This window comes from Poromitra crassiceps (assembly GCF_964638095.1).
Source record: "Poromitra crassiceps genome assembly, chromosome: 15".
Lineage (NCBI taxonomy): Eukaryota > Metazoa > Chordata > Actinopteri > Beryciformes > Melamphaidae > Poromitra > Poromitra crassiceps.
Genome location: NC_139634.1, coordinates 1,721,476 through 1,741,475, shown reverse-complemented (window position 1 = coordinate 1,741,475; position 20,000 = coordinate 1,721,476). Strand labels below are relative to the sequence as shown.

General features: G+C 44.1%; 2 protein-coding genes and 1 long non-coding RNA gene across 5 annotated transcripts in view; 2 read left to right on the top strand and 1 right to left on the bottom strand.

The window, feature by feature from the left end:
• LOC310790414 (NACHT, LRR and PYD domains-containing protein 12-like) overlaps positions 1 to 438 on the top strand; it is a 75,159-nt gene extending 74,721 nt beyond the window's left edge. For all 3 annotated transcript variants that reach the window (XM_083652101.1, XM_083652100.1, XM_083652099.1), the window contains one exon: positions 1 to 438. This exon is cut by the window's left edge and continues 638 nt beyond it. The gene's annotated coding sequence lies outside the window, so the exon portion shown is untranslated.
• Positions 439 to 5,320: 4,882 nt separating this feature from the next.
• Positions 5,321 to 14,926, top strand: selenot2 (selenoprotein T, 2). The gene is made up of 5 exons (XM_083652108.1): positions 5,321 to 5,569; positions 5,919 to 6,029; positions 6,435 to 6,561; positions 7,517 to 7,604; positions 14,597 to 14,926. The coding sequence occupies exons 1-5, from the start codon at positions 5,334 to 5,336 to the stop codon at positions 14,716 to 14,718; spliced, it is 684 nt and encodes a 227-aa protein (XP_083508234.1). The 5' UTR covers positions 5,321 to 5,333; the 3' UTR covers positions 14,719 to 14,926.
• Positions 14,927 to 17,473: 2,547 nt separating this feature from the next.
• On the bottom strand, positions 17,474 to 18,217 carry LOC310790420. The gene is made up of 2 exons (XR_014553379.1): positions 17,807 to 18,217; positions 17,474 to 17,763 (listed from the first exon to the last, which is right to left on the bottom strand). It is a non-coding gene; the product is annotated as an uncharacterized lncRNA (long non-coding RNA).
• Between the last annotated feature and the right edge of the window lie 1,783 nt (positions 18,218 to 20,000).

The window sequence follows — 20,000 nt, the reverse complement described above, 5'->3', positions numbered from 1 at the left end:
CATAGGCCTAGCTCCCCCCCCCCAGGCCAGCCGTTTGTTCCAGGCCAGTGAAGTCCCAACAATCTACAAAAACATGCAATAATATAAAATCATAGATAAAAAGTTGAATCATACACAATAAATAAAACCAAAAGTAAAGGGTTAGCCTTCCCAATGGCCAGCAGCATCTGTTATTCTGGCCTCATAATATGCACTGAGGTGGTCAGAAAGTCAAATAACATCAAAATACATTGTATGCTTTGGTGCGATGTAGAATTTTGTCTTTCAATATCCTCGCTGCAGCCTCGCTTGGTGTTGTTGCTTCTCACAGGAATGGTGTCCCTCAGAGCCGTATACAGAGAGCCCAACATGAGCATGAGCACCTGGCCAATCCCGGCGCTTGACTGCTCCGTAGGCGGGCACAGGGCGTGGTTTTTGCGTATCCTATGTGCGATTCGAAATCACGCGCCAATGAGGGCTGAGCTCCCATGAGGAGGGTGGAGTTATGTGGGGGCCAATGGGGGCTGAGCTCCCATAAGGAGGGTGGAGTTATGTGGGGGCCAATGGGGGCTGAGCTCCCATAAGGAGGGTGGAGTTATGTGGGGGCCAATGGGGGCTGAGTTACCATAAGGAGGGTGGAGTTATGTGGGGGCCAATGGGGGCTGAGCTCCCATAAGGAGGGTGGAGTTATGTGGGGGCCAATGGGGGCTGAGCTCCCATAAGGAGGGTGGAGTTTTGTGGGGGCCAATGGCGGCTGAGCTCCCATGAGGAGGGTGGAGTTATGTGGGGGCCAATGGGGGCTGAGCTCCCATAAGGAGGGTGGAGTTATGTGGGGGCCAATGGGGGCTGAGCTCCCATGAGGAGGGTGGAGTTATGTGGGGGCCAATGGGGGCTGAGCTCCCATAAGCAGAGTCTGACCTCATGTTCACACACACCTGTGGGAGTCTAACATACTTTTACACACAAGCTCAACCAAGACCAAAACTATGGGTTTTTACTGCCAGTTTACTAATGCTTACACTGAATGTCAGAACCAGTGGGCTAGCTCCTAGCTCCGTTTGTGAAACCAATTTGAAAGTAACTTAAACCTGGATTATTTCGAATGGCCTGCAGGGGGTGATTTCACTGGCTGCAAAAGAAGTGTGTTGTATGGAAGTGAATTGGAAAATGAGCGACCCTACTTCCCACTTGATTGATGACCTCAGTAAACACTTCCTAATGAGTTGATGGTCTCAATCACTCACTGTTCATTTAGTCAATTATGGTCCCATTTAGAGTCAAATAGATGATAAAGCAGACTATGTTTTGGGGCGTGATTGACAGGTCGTCTGTCCAGTGATCGTGCAGCTTGTCGATCACAGACCAATAGCAGGAGGCGCTGCAGCTCTTCTCATCTAAATTCACCTCACTTCTGGCTCCAAATAACCAAGATGGCGACAGTGAAAATGCCAACCTAGAGACTTCAAAGCACGACTCCAAAAACCAATGTGTGACATCACAAAGCTACGTCCATATATTTATACAGTCTATGGTCAGAACAGATAAGCTCATGTTCTAAAATATCACTTATAGGCTAAAGTTGAAGTGAACAGCAGGTTAGAATCACAATCTCCTTTATTGGCCATATGTACACATACAAGGGATATGACTCTGGTTTGCTTTGCTCTCAAAGTCACATACAGAGAGAAAAAGCTATGAACAAGTTAAAATGGACATAATAATAATAATAATAATAATAATGATTGGATTTATATAGCGCCTTTCCAAGTGCTCAAAGCGCTTCACAGAATCATTATTCGTTCACACCATTCATACCGGTGATGCGTGGCAACCACACATCGGCGCTCAACGCCCCCTCCGACCACCATCATTCATGTCTACATTCATACCAATCATACGAGGCAAGGAGGGTTAAGTGTCTTGCCCAAGGACACAACGACAGCAGCTGGGAGGGAGCGTGGATTGAACCACCAACCCTTGCGTCATTGGCCGACCCGCTCTACCTCCTGAGCTAAAGCCGCCCCGACATGGCACGGGTACATTTATTTACATAGCTGGATGACATCACTGATGACATCATCACCGTTATCCATTCCTGACTGAATGAATGAATGCCTGACTCACCCCAAAACGCCTTCTCTTGACCATGCGCACGTGGTCAAAAGTTGGGAATTCTAAATGATTTTAAATGGTCTAAATGAGATTAGAGGCCTTTTCTATTCAATGTTATTTTAGATGTGACCTGTTGATTTCTTGAAATGTATAATGTTGCTATGATGGATGTATCCTACACACTGTTGTTGTTGTATTCTGTTATAGGCTACTTTTGAGTGTATTCTATTACTTATGTATGTGATCTAAACAATTACCGGCCTATCTCCAAGCTGTGCTGCCTGGCCAAAGTCCTTGAAATTTTAGCAAATGAGCAACTCCGTTTATTTTTAGACACATAGAATATCCTTCAATCACACCAATCAGGGTTCAGACCGAGGCACAGTACTGTTACCACCACATCCCTTGTTGTAAACAATATACTGAAAAGCCTTGATGAGCGTCAGCACTGTGCGGCTCTTTTCATAGACCTCTCAAAGGCATTTGATACAGTAGATCAGAGGTTCTCAAATCTTTTTCAGCCAAGGACCCCTTACAAGATAGAAAATATACCGGGGACCCCCTCATTCTGATTTGTGATTTTGGGCTAAGCTTAATTGTTTCCACGGTAACGTGCTTGACTTTTAATTTGATAGGTTTGTTATTAGAATGTAATCCATGAACCATTTTAGATTTAAAGCAGAAACTATTTTCGTTGAACTATGAAGATTTTGCAAAAAAAAATATATCTTTTTTTATTACATTACATTACGTCATTTAGCAGATGCTTTTGTTTTGTCCAAAGCGACTTACAATATCACAATTTGTCAACAGTACAGAAAACCACTATGCAACACAATCAATGACAGCCAAGATATTTTGATAGACTAGCGCCATGTAGGAAGTAGTTTGAGAAGGAATAAGTAACATGGAGCATTTTTTATTTTTATTAAATAAAAAGAGAAAAGATTTTACCTGAAAACTTTTCGCGGACCCCCTGGCAAAGTGCCACGGACCCCTGGGGGTCCGGGGACCCCCATTTGAGAACCACTGCAGTAGATCACAACATTTTACTGAAAAAACTGTCCTCCATCGGGCTGGACAACCTCTCAGTCAGGTGGTTTTCAAGTTACCTGTCTGGGAGGAGACAAACAGTTAGTGTTGATGACACACGATCTGGGTCTTTGTGTATAGGTAAGGGGGTCTCCCAAGGATCAATTTATGGTCCCACATTATTCACTCTTTATATTAATAATATTTTCTTTCCTTCTGAGCACTGTAACGTCCATTTTTATGCTGACGACACAGTTTTGTATTGTACTGGAGCGACACCTGCACAGGCAGTCACAAGGCTTCAGACTGCCTTTGACCGTCTTCAGCAGGCCCTGTCTGACATGAAATTGGTCTTAAATGCCAAGGAAACAAAATGGCTGATGTTCTCTAGAACCTCTACTATCAATGACAATCGGAGTATCCGCACAGTGCAGAACGAGCCAATTGATTGTGTTTCTTCATATAAATATCTTGGTATTTGGTTGGATGCGAAACTTAACTTTCGCGTTCACATTGACCATTTAACGAAAAAATTGAGGAGGAAAATTGGTTTTCTATACAGAAACAGATCTTGTTTTTCTCTTTGTACCAGAGGAGCCATTGTACAGTCTCTATTATTGTCTGTCCTGGATTATGGGGATGTTGTGTATATGCATGCCCCACCTACCATCTTGAAATCCCTTGATGCTGTGTACCACAGCGCTCTGCGCTTTATAACAGGTGACGGTTATTTAACGCATCATTGTATTTTGTATGATAAGGTGAACTGGCCCTCCCTGTCATCTAGAAGAAAGCAACACTGTCTCTTGTTTATTTACAAGGCTCTGATTGGACAGCTTCCTTTGTATTTGTGTTCACTTCTAAACCATGTTAATACAAATTATCAGACACGCTCACGATCTCATATTAGACTGTCAGTCCTGCGAGTGAGATCTGAGCAAGGTAAGACTGCATTTTCTTTTTATGCACCAGATGGATGGAATCGGCTCCAGGACACTTTAAAATTGGAGCAACTGATCTCCCTGGAATCATTTAAAGTACTCCTCGAAAGCACTGTATGTGAAGAGTGCACTTGTTTTATCTAAACTGTTTTATCATCTCTGTCTGTAGGCTACATTTCTGTAGGCCTATGTGTTCTTTGTAACAGGGCGCTCTTGTAAATGAGAGTTCGCTCTCAAGGGCCTTTCCCTGTATAAATAAAGGTAAAATAAAAATAAAAAAATATTATAAAAATGTAGTTCTTACTCTGTTTTATATTTCTTTGTTTTTATGTTTGGGGACTGCGGATGGAAACTAGCCTCGTGCTACATCCACCACTTTTTACACTTTTACCATGTTTCAGGTGACTGTATCTGCTTCATGTCCAATGTGTTCATTAATTTTGCATTGTCCCGTCCAAATAAACAAATAAAGTCAAGTTATTCTGATGTTATGCTATTGTTGACTTGAAATGCAGTTCATTAATTTGTTTAGTTTGCTTCTCATTGTGATCCATGTTTATCCATTTGAGAGGCAATTTCATAGTGTCTGCTTGGTGATCATTCCCAGTCTTGTATGGAGACCTAAATGGATGAAACCGGTCATTTTTCTTTTCTTTTTATTACAGTATTATTATTGTCATTGTCACCTACATGTATATGACAGAATAAAGGCTTTAACTCCAAATTCAAGTATTATTTGTTCCTGCTCCACAAGAGTGCCTGAAGATTGTCTCCCTCCATGTGATGATCCTTTGGAAAATGTAAGAAACCCTCCAGAACTAGACTCTTAGCCCTCTATGATCTCTATAAGACAAAGACAACACATAATAAACATCATGGAACTTCTCTAAAAGTGGAGTTAAGACCAGCTGGACAGCAGACTCACAGATGAAGGCCCGTTATTCAACTTGAGACTCCCCCGCTTCCCCAGTGTTTAGTATGTTGTGTAAAGTGTATTTAAGTTCCATTTATCATTATCCCACTGCTGTTCTTGTTAAGACCCGCACTACTCTGCCTCTGATTGGGTTGGGCTTAGGCATGGGGACTGATGATTGGTTCAGGTTAGGGTAACAAGAAAAGCAGTGGGATCCTTAACAACGTTTTGTATTTATTTTGAAGGCAGTGACCGGAAGTCTTGTGCGTTAGTTAGTGTGTCCATCTTGACAGCGGTCCAGTGACACTGACACTGACAGCCGGTGTGTGTGTGTGTGTGTGTGAGGAGGAGGAGAGATGGCGGAGTACAGCCATGCGGGCCTCCTGGGCGCCGTGCTGCTGTTCACCGTGCTGACCGTCAGAGACGTGTATGACGCGGGCAGGTCGAGCCCGCAGCCCGGCCCCGGTCCCGGTCCCGGCCCGGAGGCCGCGGGGAGCCCCGGGGCTCTCCCACACAGCCCGCCCGAGCCCGAGCCCGGTAGGCCGGCCAAGCACGCCCTCTACACCGGGCCCGTGCTCAGGTTCCAGTACTGGTGAGACAACACACACGCTGTTCTGTGTATGTTGAGCGTTTTACTACATAGAGGCAGCTAACATAACCCTTAGCTTAGCTTTGTTAGCTTAGCTTTAGCACGATGTTGTGTAAGCTGCGAGGGAAGCAGGTGCCTCGGTAGCTAACTGCTAGCTAACTAATCTGATTAAGTCACAGCGATGTTTCCTCACCATTTTATAAACCCCTCACGACTGAGAGTGAGTGAGAGAGAGAGAGACCTGTCTCAAGGACCTCTGGTGGTTCTCAGACTCCATGTTGAAAACCACTGGCAGAGAATATCAATAGGAAAAGGATGTGAATGACTGTTGATATGATCTTGTGTGTTGCAGTATCTCCTGAGGGTACAGTAAGGTGTTCCAGGAGTACTCTCGCTCTATCAGCCAGCTGTACCCGGACATCCGCATCGAGGGAGAGAACTACCCCCCCACCCCCCTGAACAGGTGAGAACTACCCCCCCCCCCACACCACACACACACACACACACACACCCTGAACAGGTGAGAACTAACCCCCCCCCACACACACACACACACACACACACACACACACACACCCTGAACAGGTGAGCTCAGGTGTTGGCTGTGGAGCGCTAGCCTGGTAGCCATCCTGATCACATGACCTCACAACAACTCACGTTGTGTTTCGTTCCACGGGTCAGTCTGGACTGACAGTCTGAAATCGCTGTAAGTAGCAGGAAGTCCAGACTGATAGGTCGAGCGAAACAGGAAGTAAGGTTGTGTGATCATGATGGTTTTAACCAGGCTAGTGGAGCTCTGAGGTTGATAAATCCTCAGTGTGCAGTGAGCTGCTCTGTCAGCCGTGTTCTCCCCTCCTCCTCCTCTCAGGTACATCGGGAACTTCTTCTCCTACTTCAAGCTGCTGGCCATCACGCTGATCGTCAGCGGGCAGAACCCCTTCCCCCTGCTGGGCGTGGCCACGCCGCGCGCCTGGACCTGGAGCCAGGACAACAAGGTACCACTACCAACGCAGCTTCAGCCAGACAGAGCCAGAGGCTGCACATCCTCCTGGGGTGCACCAACATCAGTGTTGCAGTAGTCTGGCTCATCTTACTCTTCCTCTGCTATAGTGGGTAAAAAAAGGCTTGTTATCTTTTCAACCATCCCCCGAAATTACCAAGCGGGCCTGCTTTATAGAGAGGCAAAGTGGCCGCCTACTTCCTGCTTCAGCACTATACCAGAGATTTTCATCCGTCATTTATTTTCCCATAGACATTTCGTAAAATGCTTATAAAAATAGGTTTACTTGTTCAAACCAAACGGTTCAGATATATTTAGAAACAGGAGACCACATAACATTTCACTCAGACCAAAACGTACCAAAATTGCCAATTTAAAGAAAATATTTTTTCAATGTAGTTTTTTTTAAGTTTGGTCCGAGTGAAATGTTCTATAGGTCTCTCCCGATCACAAAATGTTATTCCCCTTGAGTTTACATGTGTGTGTGTGTGTGTGTGTGTGTGTGTGTGCCCCCTTATGACATCACTAATGACATCATCGGTCTTATGACATCACTGATGACATCATCAGTGATGTCACAATGCCTCCGTGTGTTTGTGAGAGACATCACTTCCCGGACACAAGATTCTAACAAACAAACATTGTCCACATTGCCAAATGTATAGACTCAACAAAAGTTCAGCCCTCTTCAACTTTTCATGCAGAGCTCAGCTGTCCTTCTGTTCTAAATGATATAGCAGCGACTTCATAAATGATCAATTAATCTGTCGTCTGCGCGTCAAATATAATCGAACAAATCAAACGAAGTTTGTTGGAACTTGGAAAAAGTGACAGCCCTACTACTGTATTCTCACTTGAACGTGTCCTCTCTCCACTGCTGTGTGTGTGTGTGTGTGTGTGTGTGTGTGTGTGTGTGTGTGTGTGTGTGTGTGTGTGTGTGTGTGTGTCAGATCTTCTCGTGCTTGATGGCGTTCTTCCTCAGTAACATGCTGGAGACCCACTTCCTGTCCACCGGGGCGTTTGAGATCACACTGAACGGTGAGTCCACTGTGATCCTGTGTGTCTCTCTGGCTATAAAGCAGTGCTTCTGTCAAACAGCAGGGGGCACTGTGATCCTGTGTGTCTCTCTGGCTATAAAGCAGTACTTCTGTCAAACAGCAGGGGGCACTGTGATCCTGTGTGTCTCTCTGGCTATAAAGCAGTGCTTCTGTCAAACAGCAGGGGGCACTGTGATCCCTGTGTGTCTCTCTGGCTATAAAGCAGTACCTCTGTCAAACAGCAGGGGGCACTGTGATCCTGTGTGTCTCTCTGGCTATAAAGCAGTGCTTCTGTCAAACAGCAGGGGGCACTGTGATCCCTGTGTGTCTCTCTGGCTATAAAGCAGTACCTCTGTCAAACATGTAGAAACCAGGGGCCGTATGCACAAACATTCTGAGAATCCTCTCAGAGAGCTCCTAACTTAGCCTAAAAACTTCTAGCCAGGAGTCTTAGCTTTAGTGCTGCAACTATCGATTATTTTAGTAATCGAGTATTCTACCGAATAATCCATCGATTAATCGGATAAGAACCCTTTTTTGTGTTTTCAAAGGCTTATCGTAAATATACACCAAAAAATAAGATAAATCTCTTCAAATAAACAACTACATTAGTTTCTTTCTTAGAAAAAACAATTTTTATTTTTAAATTGCATAGAACTGGCAGTGGCACCATTCATCTTTTTCACCCGTCCTTACAAAGCTGTCCATAGTACGCTGTGATCCGCTGAAAAAGAGGTGAAATAATAATTAATATTGATATTTATTAGGTAAGTTCATAACAAAACTGGAGAATGCGCATTTACACACCCTAGACCTGTTGCCTATTATTGACACAAATATCAGAATAGCAAGATAACAGGTCAGGTGGTGTAATAATTGGAGCCTAAAATGCACCAATTAAATAGTTGTTTGCAATCATCATGAGAAGAGTCGACCGGTCTAGGGTGTGTAAATGTACATTCTCCACACACACACTCTTTCTCTCTCACACACACTCACTCTCTCTTTCTCTCTCACACACCAACAGGCTAGTGTGATCACACACACACACACACAACGCTGTTAAATTAGCCGCTAACGTTAACGTTAGGTTGAGCTTTGTATTTCTCACAGAAAATGGCAAGCCACATCACAAAAATGCAGCGTGAATGCAGTTACTAATAGTCATATTGGCAACGTGGCAAGCCAGCAGCACAACTACCGTAAATTCCGGACTATAAGGCGCACCGGTCTATAAGCCGCACCTTCAAAGGTGACTATTTTTTTCTTATATAAGCCGCACCGGTCTATAAGCCGCGGGTGTTTTGATGTTTAATTACCATATGTAAGGCTTCGTGCACAGAGGGGATTGTCGGGAAAGAGATGGCTGTTTGGGGAAGCTCCCATTTATTAACATTTCAACAAAACAAAAGTCAGGTCACTAATCCCCAGACAAAATCACACATTGTGAGATGCTTAAAAATCACCATCGGTGGGAGCTTTACTCCAGCCAAGAACACAAGTGAAATTCGTTCTCTCGTGACCTGTGGTTCTCAACGTGATGGACGATTCACCTTTCTTGTTAACAGTCCTAGTGAGAGGCAGGTCGAACGTCAAAGGCACTTCATCCATATTTATGATCTGCTCCGGTCCGATGGAATATTCCTTGATCTTTCTTTGTGTGAATTCGCCGAAGTTTGTAATTTTCTCCTGGTAGTCGGGAGGGAGTTGCTGACACAGTCGTCCGCGCCCTGACGGACAGTCCCTTTCGTCTCGGGTTTGTGCATGATCCTTTGCTGCTGCTGCTGTTGTTGTTCCTGTCTCGCTACTGTCTCAGACATGGCTTTCAGGCTCAATCGCCGCCATCGTCGTAACACAGCCAGTTCTCCATCTTTTGAAGCATGATGTTAGATTACAACGAGCTAGTTGTGTGGCTTAGCCTTCCAAAATGTTGCTGTTAGTTTTTTAGAATGTAATACATAGAATTGGGAATGTTACATTCAATTTCATTCAGACTGTCTTTCAGGCTCAATCGCTGCCTTTTTCCCCCCGGAGCGAGGGAGGAGGGAGGGTGTTTTACCGTAGTGGCTGAGAGAGAGTAGTGGCACAGTGCTCCAATCAGGTCGCGAGGCACATTTTTTGCAACATCATCCAATCAGGGTCTCGCTCTCATAATGTCTGTCTTGCTCTCGTTCTGCCTCATACCAACATCCATAGATTTTGGAGGTTCCCGAGTGGCCGTTTGCTGGAAAAATCCATAGATAAGCCGCACCGTTATATAAGCCGCAGGGGGCAAAAAAGGCCAAAAAACGGGAAAAAAGCCGCGGCTTATAGTCCGGAATTTACGGTACTACTAGTCGTAATATCAAGTAGCAATCATTAGCACACATTTACATTAGCGTTGTGTATAGTTAACGTTACGTTACCTTGCTCCGCTCGACGTAGATGCGCTGGTGGATGCGTAGACTGGATGTTTACGGTTCAGGTGCTGAAGCATTGACGAGGTACTGTTGTGATATGCAAGTATCGTCTTGCACACCACTGAGTTTGTGTCCTTTTTCAGCGTGAAATGGTCCCACACTTAGACAGTTTCGGTCGCTTTGTCGGCCCTGGTTCTTCCCTTCCCGGCTCCTCCTGTCTGCTTTCTGCGCCGCCTCGTTCCATTTTGCGGGGTCCGCTCGCTATAGCTCTGCTCTCTGGTCTGTCTGCGATCATGTGTTCTCACGTGTTTACACCGGAAGAGCGCTGTGCCACACCAGTAAGCGTCCGTGAGAAACACACAGTCTCTACTCTCTAAATGCCGTGTCGAGGCGAATCATTTTGGCCTCGATCATTTTAATTATTCGAGTTATTCGAGGTACTCGAGGAATCGTGACAGCCCTACTTAGCTTAGGAGTGATTTAGGAAAGTTCTCAGAGCAACTCTGAGGAATGAAATGACAGAAACTTTGATCTTAGTGAGGAGGTGTGGTTGACCGCATTGCTAGGTATGACTCATTATTTTAGAAGCTGTGATTGGTTGATCAACAAAGAAAAAAAGAAAAACACACTCAGTGATAGAATGGACAGTGAAATAAACCGTTCATAGAATTGAGTCTGTAAGACATGGTGAAATTATGAATATTATTTTATGTAATGAACAACTCAAATAAAGTAATGAATAAAAAATAAAATTAATTAATTAAATACAGTAAGCCAGACTTTAAAAGTAGCTACAAAATGTTTGAACACACAGACTTGTGCAGTATTCACATGCTGACAGTTAATAGATTTATTTATATGTTTATTTGCCATGCTGGTAATTTCAGGGGAAATTGACTCGGCTGTCATCAATTTCCTTGATTGCAATGGAAACACGCAGAACAAGAAAACCTAACTGGACGGAGGAGCAATGCTTACTGTTAGCACAATTCAGAGTTTGGAGAATATTTATCCTACCTCTCTGTCTTTCCGCCATTTTCTCCTCTGCTAAAGAAACTCTCAAGCCTCTTAAATGTTTTTCACCTTAGGAGCTCTCTTAAGGGCTAAGATGTTTTGTGAGTAACTTTTATCTTTACCAGGATCTAGTCCTAACTTTAAGGGGAAATTCTTAGAAAACGTCATAATTCTAAGAAATTTCTTAGAATTTCGTCACTAAGAGCAACTCTTAGTACTAGGAAGCTTTATGAATAGGGCCCCAGGTGTACACAGCAGAAGAGTGCTGTATCACTTTGCACTCCATGAGAATGTGCGTCCTGGTACACATCTCTCACAACATGCATATTGTACACAGTCTTCTGAGTCCCCGCGTGTCGTGGCAGAAAACAATAATGTAATGTTTTATTTCGAGCTTTTTTGGGCGTACACAGATTTCTACATCGAAATTTACAGTTTTATACATTTGGCCCCAGGCATCTTGCATCAGTCGGCTATAGTTTTCAATGGACTGTTTTCAAATCCACAACATCAACATTCTAAATTGCCCCTCGTTTACTTCCTGTTGCAGTGTTTGCTAGTACAATAAGTGACAGGAACAAGTCAAGTCAAGTTTATTTGTATAGCACATTTCATACACAGAGGCAATTCAAAGTGCTTCACATAAAATGGTTGACAGGAAAAGAAAAGAAAAGAAGAGAGTAAAATGGACATTTAAAAGCATCACAACAAAACTTAAAAAAAGAGAGTATAAAAAGTGCATTAAGCAACTTCATTAAGCACACAGGAAAATAAACGAAAAGAAGAAATAAAATGGACATTTAAAAGCATCACAACAAAACTTAAAAAAAAGAGTATAAAAAGTGCAATAAGCAACAGGCGCAGCAGTTGCAGAAAGAGCTAAAACTTATAGAGGACTCATTGGGTTTGCATAGTAGCTGTCAGCAGTTAAAAGCGACGGTAAACATAAAAGTCTTTAGTCTATTTTTAAAAGTAAGTAAGGTTGGGGCAGATCTGAGGTCTTCATGCAATTTGTTCCAGCTAGCAGAAGCATAGTGGGTACATAATAGGGCTGGGTTCAAAAAATCGATTCTCCGATTTTTAATCGATTTTCATTTTAATCCTCGATTATCGATTCATATGTCCAGAGATCGATTTTTTTTTTATTAAAATTTTTTTTTTTTTTTTTTTTTTTTTTTTACTAAACAGGCTAAAATATTGTGCTGTGTGTGGTAGTTGAAACATAGTTTCAAGTTGACGTTTAATTATGTTTGTAGTTGAAACAAAAACATAAATACTGTAGGCTACATGAATGGAAATGTTTGATCATTATTAATATCTACTTTTAGAAATTATATAGGCTGAAATCAAATCACTGTGCATAATTGTGAAAGTGTCTTTATTGACAGATGAAAAGGCTGTTATTTACCCTTTGTCACCACGTGGTGAGTAAATATATGTGTAACTAAAACCATTAAAATTGACAACAGGTCTGCAACTTTTTTTCCCCATGTATCTACTTGGCTGGTTGGAAACCCCTGTGTTACATAACTGGACAGTCATGTAATTCAGGGTACAGCTCAAAAACCACGTTTTGGTATCACTAACCAAATCAATATTGAAAATTGATCGAATCGGAATCGAATCGAATCGAATCGAAATTAATCGATTCACAACCTTGTGAATCGGAATCAAATCGATTCTTGAAATTTGAACCAATACCCAGCTCTAGTACATAAGCTAGTTAACTTCCTGTTGCAGTGTTTGCTAGTACAATAAGTGACAGGACATAAGCTAGTTAACTTCCTGTTGCAGTGTTTGCTAGTACAATAGAGAGCCGCAGTAACGAGTCCGGAAATCATCGATGCTAACAGCCCTGGTTCTTCACAGTTTTCGCCTATGGGAGTTTTGAATGGGTTTTTGGCGATTATTAGAGAGATTCTAATAATCTCTCTGGGCAACGCTGGCTTAATCAAACGCGAACCAGTGTTTAGTAATATCATCTTCACACACGAGGACCACTTTTATGAGTTTTGAAGCTTTTAGGTGCCGTTAAAAGGACGGCTAGCTAGCAAACGGCTAAATGAGACTACACTTTTGATTCGATGGGGATATATACGTCAATAACGTCACCACTTCAAAGGGCGAACACGGAAATTCTCTTTCCCTCACCTGGTTCAGCCCCGTTCAGCCCGGGGTAATCAGTGCACACATCAACAACAGTCCAGGTTGAGTGGTGACGTGACGTGGAAGCCTATGCGACAGTGTGTAGTTCTGGATTAGCTTAGCTCGAGCATTTTACTTCTAGGGCTCGCATTTACGCTTCAAAACTCATGAAAGTGGTCCTCATGTGTGAAGATTATCCGACGGAACTCTGGTTCGCGTTTGATTAATCTTGCGTTGCCCAGAGACCGTATTTGAAGCATCGCGGCAAAAACCCATTCAAAAATCCCATAGACAGAAACAGTGAAGAACCAGGAAGTTCGGGACTTCCGCATTCTGCCTATAAAAATACGTCATCCCTGCGGCTCTCTATAAGTGACAGGACATAAGCTAGTTTACTTCCTGTTGCAGTGTTTGCTAGTACAATGAGTGACAGGACATAAGCTAGTTTACTTCCTGTTGCAGTGTTTGCTAGTACAATGAGTGACAGGACATAAGCTAGGTTCAAACGATGGAGAATTGTGCAGAAGAAGAAGGCAATATGATTATCATGATAGTGATTTCAACCATATCACCCAGCCATACTGAGACTCTTCTCATTGACGAATGGTCAAATGGTCGACTATTAGGGGGCAGCCATAGTTATCAATGAGTAATACCGGTATATAGTTATCAATAATGACTGATATGTTGTATATAAGTAATATATAGTCAATAATGACTGATCTGTTGCATATGAAATAGTTCAGCATTATTCCCATCAGCTGTAGGGAACAGAGGTGACTTGGTGGATATTCAAGATCCACTTTAATAAGTAGTCAGATTACACTTTAAGTAATCAGATTACACTTTAATAGCCACAGTAATTAATTTGTTTACGAACGAGGAATTTTGTCTTGGTGCAAGTAAGCAGCACAGTGGTCACATCAATAGTAGAAGACGGAGCAATACAGAATAGAGCTGCCACGATTAATCGATTAGTCGATCGACAGAAAATTAATCGACAACTATTTTGATAATCGATTAATCGTTTTGAGTACAATTTTAAGAGAAAAGGTTTAAATTCTCTGATTCCAGCTTCTTAAATGTGAATATTTTCTGGTTTCTTGACTCCTGTATGACAGTAAACTGATATTATCTTTGAGTTGTGGACAAAACAAGACATTTGAGGGCGTCATGTTGGACTTTGGGAAACACTGATCGTCATTTGCTACCATTTTCTGACATTTTCTAGACCAAACAACTAATCGAGAAAATAATGGACAGATTAATCGATTATGAAAATAATCATTAGTGGCAGCCTTAATACAGAAAAACATCTCAAATTCTAAAGTAAAAAGTCCTTTAAAGTGACAGATATTGGGTGGGACAGGTGGGGGTAGCATAGCATAGCTGTTCTGCTGTTGAAGCCTAACCCTCCAGGTGTTCCTGTCCTCAGATGTTCCCATCTGGTCGAAGCTTCAGTCGGGATACGTTCCCAACATCCAGGAGGTCTTCCAGATCCTCGACAACCACATGAAGATGAACCAGGCGGAGCAGATGAGCTTCTCCTCGCCGTAGAGCTGTGCTGAGTTCTGGTGTCCCGGCTCGGTGGGACCGTCCCTCCTGGCGCTCATGAAGGCCGGGCCTTAAAGCAGTGGTCTGTGTGGCCCGGCTGGATGTCTCCTGCCACGAAACGAGCGCTCCTCCTGCCCCGGGATACACCTGCAAGTCAGCACTACACTACCCATAATCCACCTGTCATCGACCATGATGGCGTCCGGGTGAAGCTGCCCTGTGTGCTGGCCCGCTGTCCGCCTGATGCACAGAGGCAAAGTGGACCGGCAGCTTTCCACTGGTTTCACTGGCTCTGTGTCAACTGGTTTCCACTGGCTCTGTGTCTACTGGTTTCACTGGCTTTGTGTCTACTGGTTTCACTGGCTCTGTGTCTACTGGTTTCACTGGCTCTGTGTCTACTGGTTTCCACTGGCTCTGTGTCTACTGGTTTCACTGGCTTTGTGTCTACTGGTTTCACTGGCTCTGTGTCTACTGGTTTCACTGGCTCTGTGTCTACTGGTTTCACTGGCTCTGTGTCTACTGGTTTCACTGGCTCTGTGTCTACTGGTTTCACTGGCTCTGTGTCTACTGGTTTCACTGGCTCTGTGTCTACTGGTTTCACTGGCTCTGTGTCTACTGGTTTCACTGGCTCTGTGTCTACTGGTTTCACTGGCTCTGTGTCTACTGGTTTCACTGGCTCTGTGTCTACTGGTTTCACTGGCTCTGTGTCTACTGGTTTCCACTGGCTCTGTGTGTACTGGTTTCACTGGCTCTGTGTCTACTGGTTTCACTGGCTCTGTGTCTACTGGTTTCACTGGCTCTGTGTCTACTGGTTTCCACTGGCTCTGTGTCTACTGGTTTCCACTGGCTCTGTGTCTACTGGTTTCACTGGCTCTGTGTCTACTGGTTTCACTGGCTCTGTGTCTACTGGTTTCACTGGCTCTGTGTCTACTGGTTTCACTGGCTCTGTGTCTACTGGTTTCACTGGCTCTGTGTCTACTGGTTTCCATTGGCTCTGCTCCTCATGTCTCACTCATCTCATCCCAGCCTCCATCCTGGAAGCCATGTTGCCCCTCTGCGTTGCCTCGAGACGTTGCCAGTGTCTCTCCAGCTTTGGTCAACAACACAGCAACTTAATCCCAAAGTGAAATAACAATCCACCTGCTGGACGAACCTGGACTGTTCATCTCGACTCTGACGCATCAAGGTTTGCTTGAGTTACTTTAAGCCGGGTGAAGCCGTGTTCGTATGTTTTTTTTTGTTTCGTTGTTTTTTAAGAAGAAGCACATTTTGTTGTTTTAAGCGGCCGCTGTATTGTGGTTTGTGATCCTACTGTATTGTTTAGCTGCTGGGTGATGTCATCTGATTAGAAGATTGTTTTATTGCACTGCTGTTGCACACAAAAGGCTTTAAAGGAACAGGTCACCCTCCTTTATTCATAGCTTTCAAGGGGCGTTACGTGCTGCCGGGAACGCCCACCTGGCGGTCAAAAAAAAACTTGTTGATTCCGTTGCCTGCGAGTCGGCTCACGCTGTTTGTTCAGCCAAAGTGCTGGATAGCCTACCTGTTGTGCTATCGGTTGCACTAAACCGACGAGGAGACACGCCTGGCTTGTGTTTTACAGAATCCCGTCGGAGAAAGAAAGGAGGAGGTTGTGGATTTGTGCGATTAGACGTGGTTCAGTCGCTGGGGAGGGCAAAAAAAATTGATTTTTTTTCTACCATCAAAGTACACACGTCTTTGCTCTTTGCGGCCAGCATTTCATCAAAGGTAAGCTCAAGTAACGTTACAATAATGATTAATACCCCGTTAACGTTACTTGAGCTTACCTTTGATGAAATGTTGGCCGCAAAGAGCAAAGACGTGTGTACTTTGATGGTAGAAAAAAAAGGCATTTTTTTTGCCCTCCCCAGCGACTGAACCACGTCGCACAAATCCACAACCTCCTCCTTTCTTTCTCCGACGGGATTCTGTAAAACACAAGCCAGGCGTGTCTCCTCGTCGGTTTAGCACAACAGGTAGGCTATCCAGCACTTTGGCTGAACAAACAGCGTGAGTCGACTCGCAGGCAACGGAATCAACAAGTTTTTTTTTGACCGCCAGGTGGGCGTTCCCGGCAGCACGTAACGCCCCTTGAAAGCTATGAATAGGCTATAACCTGCTATCAATTATTTATAAGCTCAATAAACAGATCTAATATTTGACCAGAATTTATTCCAATTGTCCGGGAAAATGAAATCATGTCGGACACATTGACCGGAACCGTGTTTTTCTAACGGCTACACTGGTGTTTACACTGGCATGAGGGGGAGGAGCTAACTTCACCTGCGTTTACACTGGCATGAGGGGGAGGAGCTAACTTCACCTGTGTTTACACTGGCATGAGCGGGAGGAGATGATGACAGAAGGTTCATTTTGGGGGTGAACTGTTCCTTTGATACCAGAGTTACTAGTTGAACAGCAGCATGGTCGAGCCAACATGGCCGCCGCTCGGTGTCATGTCCAGGCTCTGGCTCAGGTTTTCATTTCATACTAACGTTCTCCTCTGAACTTCACACTCCATCCAGAGACAACGGATACGCTCAACACCAAGCCTCGCTAAGAAGTAGTTATATGTCTGTACCAGGGTAGCCTGGATAAACCCAGCCCCCACGTGACCTGCTCTCAGACCTCTGGTTCTCAGTCACTGAGAGCAGGTCACGTGGGGGCTGGGTTTACCCAGGCTAATACCAGGGCTCCTACACAGGTCTGGAAAGTCTGGAAAAGTTTTCAAAATGAATTTGATCATTTCCGAGTCTTGAATAGTTTGGGAATTTGAAAAAAAAAAAAAAAGTATCTAGAAAGGTCACACATAACTCTAGCTTTTGTTATTTTAGACCCACTTTGAATCCACAGTTTGTGTCGATGTGAAGAAGAATGTCTAGATCAGCGGTTTTCAAAGTGTGGGGCACGTCCCCCCCACACGGGGTGCGCAAGACAACCTGAGGGCAGGAGCAGAGTGAGTGGGGAAAAATAGAGAATAAAATGCACAACTTGGCCGTGCTGCACAGTGGCTGCTCAGCCTCCACCCTGCGGGGGGCGCCGCCCTGCACAGTGGCTGCTCAGCCTCCACCCTGCGGGGGGTGCCGCCCATATCCCCAATAACATCATCATGCTTACATAAATCCCAGGAATAATTAGACGGTAGTTTGCCAGTGGATTTGATGTGAATTTTGGATTTGAGTGGAGATTATAACGGTCAAAATAAATGTTACACTCCACATCCTGCAGCACGCTGCTCTCTGTCTGTCTGGAAGTCGATGTATCAAGTTTTCTCTGTTTAACAACACACTGCTTATTACTGGCTGTGGTGTTTGGGTGCAGAGAGCATGAATATATAGAGAGGCAAAGTGGAACGTCACTTCCTGCTTCAGCACTGTACCCGAGACTGTCCTCTCTAACTCCCTCCTGTCTCCCTTCCTCCAACAAAATGCCCTCCTCTGCCATCTATCTATGTATCTCCCGGCTTCCTTCCTCTCACCCTGTTTGCACTCAACCACTCTACCATCTCTGCAGGGACTGACCCGCAGAGGAGAGAGGGGAGCGGGCACAGTCCCTGCAGAGATGGTGAGAGTGGTTGAGTGAGAACACAGTGAAGGAAGGAGACCGGGAGATGGCAGAGGAGGGGGGAGGAGAGGGAGGGGGGAGGAGAGGGGTGGGGGGATGGGATGAGGGAGGGGTGCAGGGTGAAGGAAGGAAGCCAGGAGATGGCAGAGGAAGAGCAGGGTGAAGGAAGCCAGGAGATGGCAGAGGGGAGAACAGGGTGAAGGAAGGACCCCAGGAGATGGCAGAGAAGGGAGGGGATGGGGGGGAGGGGTGGGGAGACGACTTCAAATCCCCTGCAGGAATCGAACCTGCACTTCTCCGCATACAATGCGGTTGTTAAGGTGACTGCCTTAACCCCTAGACCATCAGCTAGGTAACTTACAATGGATCTCTAGGCAGTTTTGTTATGGCTTTCCCAATGAAAGACTTGAAAAGGTTTTAGTGTCCGTACCGGGATTCAAACCACAAACCTTTGGGTTGGAAGGCATGGTCTTTCACCACTGGACTACAGCCCAGCTCAAACACACAGAACATGCAGCAAGTCAAATAGATGTGGTTAAGATTAGGGTTTTCTTAACCACGACCATACCCTAACCCAATTGATGTGGTGGTGGGGGGGGGGGGGGGGGGGGGTATATATATATATATTTCTAATATTTTGTTTTCAATTATTAATATGATTATTTTCACATTTACTAATCATTAACCACTCTATTCAGGAATTGACCGACTAATCAGCAACTATCTAATGATTAACTAATATATTCACGAACTGACATGTATTAATCATTAAATAATAATAATAATAATAAACTTTATTTATATAGCACAATTCAAACATAAGATGCCATTCAAAGCGCTTTACAGAAAGATAAAACAGTTGGATAAAGATAAAACAGTCAAATAAACAGTTAAAAAAAAATGAGAACAAATGGGGCCCAGGATAGATATAATAAAACAAGATACAGATTAAAATAAAAAGAAGATAATGTTAAGAGAATGTTAAAGAAACAGTTAACTACTCTGAGTCTGAGTCTGCACTGAGTGCTCATAAGTGTCAAAATAGAAAACCAGATTCAAACATAGGCAGAATGGTTCCAGGTCCATGTTTATCATACCAGAATGTTAGCACAACAATACAAAACTCACAGCAACAAGTAGACCAGTGGTTTATTGATAGTATTCTGTGACATCACCACACAGACATCTTGGTCTGATTGTAATCAATTAACAGGTGATTACAATCTAATTACACACACAGCCAATGAGCTGTGTGTAGTGTAAAGTGCCATATTGGTGGGAAATGCATGTGACATCATGGGAATACTATGAATAGACAAGTCCAAGTGAATCAGTTGTTATTAAGCTTTATACGAGGCGGACGAGTCTGTTGTGGCCTTCACCTTGTCAGTCTCACCGTGAGCATGGGCGCCTGGCCAATGCCGGCGCTTGACTGCTGCGTAGGCGGGCACAGGGCGTGGTTGTTGCGTAACCTATGTGCGAATAGAAATCACGCGTACCCGAGATGTTCAGTGCTGAAGCAGGAAGTAGGCGGTCACGTTGCCTCTCTATATGGACAGGAAGTCTTGGACTCTTGGTCATGGTGTCAATATTTTGTGAAAGCACCAATAGTCGCCTCTACAATATTGTCGCAATATCAATATTGAGGTATTTGGTCTAAATTAGATTTTGTCCATATCGCACATGTGGCTTTGATTGAC